Source organism: Salarias fasciatus, chromosome 6 (assembly GCF_902148845.1).
Source record: "Salarias fasciatus chromosome 6, fSalaFa1.1, whole genome shotgun sequence".
NCBI lineage: Eukaryota > Metazoa > Chordata > Actinopteri > Blenniiformes > Blenniidae > Salarias > Salarias fasciatus.
Window position 1 is genome coordinate 2,503,019 of NC_043750.1, and position 8,823 is coordinate 2,511,841.

Here is an 8,823-nt window from a genome sequence, read left to right on the forward strand (position 1 = left end):
GTCAAATCCAAGAAATCTGTGGGCGGCGGCCTGTTAATGTTTGTTGACAGACGCTGGGCTACGCAGTGCACGGTGCGGGAGAAAGTGTGCACCCGGGACTATGAAATCTTGGTGGTGTCTTTTTGCCCGTTCTATCTGCCTCGAGAATTTGGACAAATCACGATCATCCTTGCTTACATACCTGGACCTGACTTCGAGGGAGCAGCGGCTCGTGTGGCGGAGAGTTATAATGATGCGCTCGCCCGGTCAGCGGATCAGCCGGTCTTTGTGCTCGGTGATTTTAACTCTTGTGAACTTTCCAGCCATCTGCCTACGCTACATCAATACGTGGACTGTCCCACGCGCCTAACGCGCATCCTGGATCAGTGCTATGGGAACATACAGGATGCTTATAAGTCGCTCTGTCGGCCTGCTCTGGGAAAGTCCGACCATCTTGTAGTGCATCTGTTCCCGCAGTACAGATCAAAACTTAAACGGGAAAAGCCAGTGACTAAGGTCGTGTGTGTGTACAGATGACAGCACGGAGGCGTTAAGAGACTGCTTGGAAGATACTGACTGGGAGATTTTCTTTCATTCTTATGATAATGTGGATGTTCTCACAGAGACCATTACTGCTTATTTGAACTTTTGTGAAAGTAATGTAACTCACACAAAAACTGTGAAGCTCTATCCAAAAAACAAGCAGTGGATAACCAGCGAGTTAAAGGCCTGCATAAATGAAAAGAAAGCAGCTTTCTCTGAGGGGAACTTGGATCTTGTCAGAGAAAAGAGAGCTGAGTTGAGACGCAAACTGTACAGGGCAAAGATGGAATATAAGGAAAAAGTCGAAAGACAGTTCTGCTCTGGAAACGTAAAAAGTGCATGGAAAGGATTACATCAGATGATGGGCAGGGAGACAAACAAACATGCTCCCCTGCCTCATACATCTCCTACCATGGCCAACGATCTGAACGTGTTTTATAGCAGGTTTGATAGGACAGACTTCAGTGCAGAGCGGGATGAGGCCTGTAGACTGATCCCTGATTACGAGCCTGTTGTTCTTGCTGAGCATGAGGTGGCTGCCAGCTTGGCCTGCATTAAACCAGGTAAAGCCCCAGGACCGGATGGGCTTCGTGGAAGACTTCTAAAAAACTGTGTGCACCAGTTAAAGGGTGTTTTTACTGTACTTTTTAACCTTCTCCTCCACACACACCTGGAAACGTTCGAACATAGTGCCTGTCCCTAACAAATCTGGAGCATCTGAATTGAACGATTTTCGCCCTGTAGCGTTAACTTCCATCTTGTGTAAAACCATGGAGAGGACCGTGAGCAAACACATCATGTCTGCTGCCGCCAGCTGTTTGGACAAGCTGCAGTTTGCATACAGGTGTAGGAGAAGCACAGCGGACGCAGCCATCACTCTGTTTAACACCAGAGCTCAACACCTTCAGGCCTCAGACCGTTATGCAAGGGTCCTCTCTGTGGATTTTACATCTGCCTTCAATTCTATGCAGGAACACATCCTGCTGCACAGACTGATGGACTTGGGCGTCAATGGAGGCAGAATTAAATGGGTCAGGGATTTTCTGACCAATCAGCCTCAGAGAGTACTTTTTGGCTCCGATGTCTCAGAGGAGAATGTGCTGAATACAGGGCGCCTCAAGGGACTATTTGATCTCCTTTGCTTTTTTCTATTTATACAAATGCTTTCCAAGTTTGTGATGAATTTTTTAAACTTTTTAAGTATGCTGATGACATGGCGCTGGTCGCCTTGTTACAGAAAGGGAACACTGTGACAGATCGTTTGTATTTTAATCATGTGTCTTTAATGCAAATGTGGTGCTTGGATAGTTTTTTTAGAAATTAATGTCTCAAAGACAAAGGAGCTTCATGATAAAGAGGTATTAGCACCTGTTAAAATTTTGGGTGAAACAGTTGAGACTGTTAGTAACTTTAAATACCTCGGCACATACATTGACACAAAACTTGTTTTTCTTGAAAATACTGATTTTGTTTTTAAGAAGTGTTCGCAGCGTCTGTACCTTCTTCGAAAGCTTCACAGTTTTGGGGTGAGTCAACCAATCCTGGAAACAGTGTACAAAAGTCTAGTGGAGAGCCTTCTCACTTTCAACATGCTGATGTGGTACGGGAACCTCAGCGCGAAAAATAAAAATAAACTGCAGAGGATTGTGAACTGGAGCTCAAAGATCATTGGACGGCCACAGAGAGCTCTGAGCAGTCTGTATGGGGAGCGGTGGGGAAATAAGGCGATGAACATCATAAATGATATTTCCCGCCCGTTAAACTCTGAGTTTGAGCTACTTCCATCGGGACGGAGGTACAGATTGAAAATGGCTAAGAGAAATATCTTCAAGAACTCTTTTGTGCCAAATGCAATCAAAGCGGTTAACTCTTTATATGGGTAATATTCTTGTCTGAATTGTTTCATGGAATGTAGTGCCTTGTTCTGTCATGTGCCAATGTAAAGTGTTCTTAACATGTTTCTTAATGTGGCTGGTGAAACCAAAGACAAATTTCCACCTCGGTGGACAATAAAGTATTCGTATTCGTATTCGTATTATTAACCAAATTTGGGTTTGGAACGTCTTTCATAGACTGGATTAAAATCTTATATAAGAACCCAGCTGCATGTGTGAAGACTAACGAGCAGACTTCTCCAAGCTTCTGTCTGCAGCGAGGAACCAGACAGGGCTGTCCACTCTCTCCTCACTGTTTGCATCTTTATCGAACCTCTGGCAGCTGCTATAAGACAAAATAAAGACATCAGAGGGATCCTGCTCTGCAAACATTTACCGTCTAAATATAAGAAATAAATACTTGTTTTAAGAGGATTCAAACTATAAACAAGTGAAATTATCTGCCAGTGCAGTAAGATATTTACACTTGTTAAGATTTCTTAAAATAAGAAAAAATATCTTGGCTTTTGAAAAGACAAAAATACCTTAAAATAAGTATTGAAACACTCATTCCAAGAACCATATTAAGTAAAATAAACTCAAAACTAATCTGTCAATTTCTTAAACTGAGTAAGAAACAAGCAGTCAAAGTGAAAATATCTTAAAACTAGAGCAACTAAACAAGATTATTATTCCTCATTAGCTTTTCTAGCTCAAAATGAGAAAAAGCACATATGCTAAATGAACGCACACAGAACTGGCACTGGCAATAACATTTATTTGAATTAGTCCTCAATTATGGCTTCATCCATACAGTGCTAGCAAAGATTCCTTTTTGCTTCTCAAAACAAAGAACTGAAGCATTTCGTGTGAACATACAATGTGTATAACATTAAACATGCACAACATCCACAGAAGTTTAGAAATAATCTGAAGGTAATTCAAGCAACATGGCACATCACTCTGTTCATCATCATTTAACTGGTAAGTCTCCCTTCATCTTACAGTGGTAGAGCTGTGTATTATTTTGTATGGCTCCCAGCAGTACAAACATGTTTATAACCACAATGAACATTTTGGGCATAGGTTTTCAACAACATCAACAAGGCATTTACCCCCAGCCTGAGCAGCTCGACTTCTCAGTAAATCTGCTATGGCTCTTTTGTATGACCCTGTGGTGTCGCGGTCATGGATACTGTCCTTTAACCCTTCTGTCTGAAACACAGACAGAAGGGTTGCCACACACTTCGGATAGGTATGATGCAGGGTGTAGTAATAAGCCAGCAGATAAAGCAGACCGTGACCAAGGTCTTCTTTGGCAAAGGTGATGATGGGAGTTGTTCCAATTGCCACAAGACAGCGAGACCCATCAAACAACAACAGAGGGCTGGAGATAGATGGCAGGATCTTCTGTTTTCTAAAGAAAAAGAAGAAAAATAATTATTCAAGATAGAACGAAAACACTGAAAACAGAGTCTAATACTAAGATTGTCAGATGACATTATGTACATCCATACACTACCAGTCAAAAGTCTGGACACACTTTCTCATTCAACTGAATGTGAAAGTGTGTCCAAACTTCTGACTGGTAGTGTGTGTCTGTGATAAAACCATAGTAGCTCTTAAGTTTAGTCATTGAGTTGAAAACGAAGCTGTTTATTAGAAGTAACAGCAGCATGCATGTGGTTAAGCAGATCATCTTCTATTTTTACAGACCACTGATGGAAAGGTGTCCTACAAAAATAAGTCTGTTTGCAAATGAAGTCATGGAACGAATGGCCTGTGCCTCACTCACTGTCTGATGGGTGCAGACAGGTACACACTTTGGGAAATACTGTATCGCCTGAATATAGGACAATGGTTTTTTTTTTTTTTTTCCAGAAACTATACAAAATGGTGTCGTACTAAAATAGAGGACTAGATTGTCATTACACATCTGTGCCACTAGATGGAGCCAAAGTATCAGTGACCAGGAAGCAAATGGAGCATCACAGTATTCTGATGAAAAATGGAAGAATGTGACCACCTGGAACGATGTAGCTTGAACGCTAGAGAAGTGAACAAACAACAGAGGCCAAGTTTTGATGTCAACTTTAAACTGATGGTTCAACACAGCAGAGTCAACAAACAACTGCCAAGCCGCCAACATACATTAGACTGAATTACTAATGCTCACGAAGTTGAATAGAACTTGAATTTTATGGTTACAAAGTTATTTGCATTCTTAATGCAGTTATTGAAACCTCTGAGGAACTTATTTGTTGCTTATTCACTGAGTCATAGCCTCAGATTTTGAGAGAGGGAATATAGTTTTTCTGTTTAATACTGCAGTAGTATTTCTTGATCTTAAATCACATGAAGTGTTATCTCTGTTATGAGTTTTTCTAGAATAATTGTACAATAAAAAGTTTTTTATGAGTAATCTTATTGTCTTCAAAATATTTTTAGTTTCACAAAGTGACATTTGAAAAATAGGGGTCGTCTTATAATCAGAGTCATCCTATATTCGAGCCAATATGGTATTAGAGACGACACAACAGTTGAAATAGTAACTGCAAATTACAACTAAATTAGTTATTATAATTACTATTACTTTTCTGTGGAAATTACATCACTGCACATCACCTCTTCTTTGTCTCCTATTTTTCTGTAGCATTCATCTGCCCCTCAAAATTCTGTTTTCCATTGCTGAAGCTCAGCCTGAGTGGGAAAATGCTGCTGTATTGCTTTATTTGGAAATTGAACAGACTATGTTGGAGCTTTTACTGAATATGTTTGACTGTTACTAACATTACATCACTCAACTCTTTCCTGCCGTTTTGAAGAGGAATATTTTTGTGGGTATTTGAATTCAGTTTTTTAAGTGTCATCTGCAGCATGGCAAGTCATCCCATGTGACAATATAGCGCTACAGAGGCTAGAGTATTAATTTTCGTAGTGTAAATTTGGTTATTTTGCATATTTAGGAGAAGAGATGCAGAATAAAAAAAACTAAACAAATGCTGGATTCCTCACATTGTCCCTTTCCATGTCCTACCCACATTCATTACACACCATTAGAGACAAACAAAAACAAAATACAACGCTAGACATACATTGACTGTTGACAAAATGTGAACAAAAGTCTCACCTCAAGGACGAGAAGCAATGCCTCACTGGCATGTCCCAGTTTTTTTGGGGGTGCAGTTGGAGATGGGAAGAGCGTGGGGAGTGCTCTGAACAGCGCAATGTAGTAATCCACTAGAATAGAATAATCAGCTTTCAGTTCAAAGCTACTAACTTCAATGTCAGCTTGACGTTGAAGTCACAGAAAATTCTGCTCACCATGAAGAATATTATTTTTCTGGTTCTTTTTAATCAGCTTTACATTTAGACAACATGCACAATCCAATTCATGCCCGTGTGTGTGGAAGCAGTTCCATGGTGTATTAAAGACAGCAAAATGACTCACCTCCACCCAGGTTCATGGGTGGCTTCAACACCTTCTTCCAAACACCATAAAACTGCACCATGGAGTAGAACTCCTCACATCTTTCCTTTACTTCAGCTATGAATTTGCTGTTTCCCATGTCCAGGATCCGTCGCAGCTCATCCATCACCTATAACACAAATAAACTTTTAAACATACAGCATAGCCTGTTTTAAAGAGATGACAAAATCACAGGTAAATTGCTTCCATGATGAAGCTCTTTGAAACATGGATATGCCTCCAAAATCTTTGTAGCCTTGTCCTCTTCTTTCAGGAGATCAGTGTCAATGAAGGCTCTTCTTGCTTGAAACTCAAGGTCAAGGATGTGGCAGACAGCATCTTGGTTTGGTTTTGGTTTTTTATACATCTCCTGCAGAGTCTTGTAATGCCTGGCCTGTGTTGTCAGGCTGTCCATTTCCGCTAAAGAAAAAAAAAAAAAAGAAATTAGTAATGGCATCAGACACGTCTTTCTGAGTGGGTGTTAGCCGACAGGGATAACATTGCTTGCGTTATACTTTAATTATTTGTGCTCTGTTGAGAGCCAAAAACATGAAAACAAATGAAGGTGTCTCAAATCGCAATACATGAAAACCTGATCAAAATTTAAATGTAAACATCACTATCTGTAATGTTATGATGTCTACAACTATCATAATGTTCCCAAGCCTTTATGCCCATTATTACTGCTATAACTATAATTTTCACTTACATGAACTGTCACGATCAGAGCTGCTCTCAGGTGGCAAAAGAATAGTTGATCCACCACTTGAGTCTGCATCACGCTCTGCTTCCTGGTCATTTGGTGAGAAGTCGACACGGCGCCTTTTGTTTGGACGGCCTCTTTGTGGGGTTGGCCCCTGCCTCTTTGTGGGGACTTCACATTCAGCATCCTCTTCTGAAGATAAGTGTACATGCTCATCTGTGGGGAAGCACAGTACAAATGAAAATGTAAACTACAGCGTCTAAGAAGATATGGCAAAAATTCCAATCACTTACATGTTTCAAGGGTCCATCTTTCTCCTGTAGCATGGGATAATACTCCACTAGTCTCTTAGCCATGGCAGTAACTTCATGCTTGCAAGGGTAGCGGAGCTCTTCTCCTTGCTGACCTTCTCTCAAGATAGAAATCATGCTGGTGATGGTGTTCCTCACTAGCCTGCACCTCAGCTCTTTGGACATGGTAGATTCCTCCTCTCTACCAATGCGGGCCATCTCAAAATAGTGCTTGCGAGCTAGTTCCAACTCGCTGTCTGTGTAGAGCACATATTCTGGAGGACTGGGGAGCTGCAGGGTCTTCTGTGGATTTCTCTTCACCAAAGGAGTAGACGCCTGGGGGGAGATTGGAGGTGCTCCTCGAGGTGGGGAAACAATTCCTGTTTCACCAGGGTCTGCTTTGTCTGGTGAGGTGGAATTCTCATCCTAAAAGACAAAATCAAAACATAGTTATTACAAGAGTTAACAAACCGAATTACAATCAGCATGTATATATAGGTGTTTTCAGAGCAAAGCAGGCTAAAAGTCACCTCTTGATTTACAAGACCCCACAGTTGTTTCCTCCTGAGAAAGTTCTCTGGCCCCGGAAACAAGTCTTTCAAATCATCACGACTGAGGGTGTGGAGCAAAGCCTCATCAATGTTGGCAGCTGTAATGAAAGTCCAATCATGGCCAAACTCTACAGAATTTTAAGCATTGATGCCATTTTTAAAACCTATACATTTATTTTTAACTAATAAATTTAACAGTATTAAAGTTGACAAGGCAAAGAAAATCCAACTTCTGAGTCCGTTGGTTATTTCATCTCTTAACTAGGACATACTTTGAAGAAATCAACTTGGTGTTTTCTGATTGTGAAATATTTTGAATTAATTGTGTTTGTAAGTGACAGAATGCTTAATACTTGAATTGTTTAGCTGCAGACTTCCATTAATATATATAGCTTTACAAATTCTAAACATTACCTACCATTTAGAGTGGATAATGTGTCGTCATCCAAGCCATCCATGGTAATCTTTCGTGGTCCTGTAAGTTGCTCCTTTACCTGGAGGACAGGAAAAAAAGGAATGTAATGGATAAGTTAGACCAGACAACTGTAGACAATGGTAATGTTTTTGCAGTCCAATAACCACCTGTCATGTATCCTGCGTCCTGCAGCTGTCAAAAGCGACACCTTATATGATGCCAGGAAATGGAAGTTACCATTAATTTAACAATCACTCCATTAAAATTATGGCAGTATGGCGACCCTTAGCTATGATGAAATATAATCAATTCAGCTTTGTTCACGGAGTCAAAACATCGATCCATCTAATACCTATGTATGGCTTAATAAACATTTGGGTCGCAGGGATCTCACTTTCTCCATAAACTTCGCCCTGGCTTGTCCATGATCTCACTCAAGATCGACGGAGCTCGTCCTCGTCGAAAAAAAAAAAAAAGAAATCGATGGACTGGCGAAAATAAGGGTGGCAGGGATGGGGGAGTATAACTCAGCCTTAGGGCGATGGCATGGGACACCTGTACAGGTCACCAGTCTGCCACAGCACTACACACAAGCATGCTCACGTTCACACCTAAGCCCTGCACATTTCTGTTCTCTTCCTACACAGCGTTACCAAGGGCTGACAGCAGACCGCCACATTTTGTCATAACATGTTTCACATGACTTGTATTTGAGCTGCCAAATAAATATATGCCTTTCCTTTTAGTCAGTTACCAATTGAATGATAAACAAAGAAACAATTCCACTCGAAAACAGCTTTATTTGGTATCAGCATGCCTGCAGATTCACGGACAATTAAGAAGTAAGAACCAATTACATTAGACCAGTGGCGGACCGTGCATTTCACACTAAGGCCTTCAGAACAGACCCGCCTGAACCAATCCACCTCTCAATAACTATTTTGTCTACAAAAAAAAATCTTATTATGCAGATATGCACATAAAGAGTTGTTGCACAGC

The 8,823-nt window shown here is 40.8% G+C and overlaps 1 protein-coding gene across 1 annotated transcript; it reads right to left on the reverse strand.

Annotated features, from left to right (window-relative positions):
- Positions 1 to 6,588: 6,588 nt before the first annotated feature.
- Positions 6,589 to 7,951, reverse strand: LOC115391096 (uncharacterized). Its single transcript, XM_030095200.1, has 5 exons — positions 7,828 to 7,951; positions 7,389 to 7,507; positions 6,862 to 7,284; positions 6,647 to 6,784; positions 6,589 to 6,594 (listed from the first exon to the last, which is right to left on the reverse strand). Exons 1-5 carry the CDS (start codon positions 7,865 to 7,867, stop codon positions 6,589 to 6,591), a joined length of 726 nt encoding a protein of 241 aa, XP_029951060.1. The 5' UTR covers positions 7,868 to 7,951.
- Between the last annotated feature and the right edge of the window lie 872 nt (positions 7,952 to 8,823).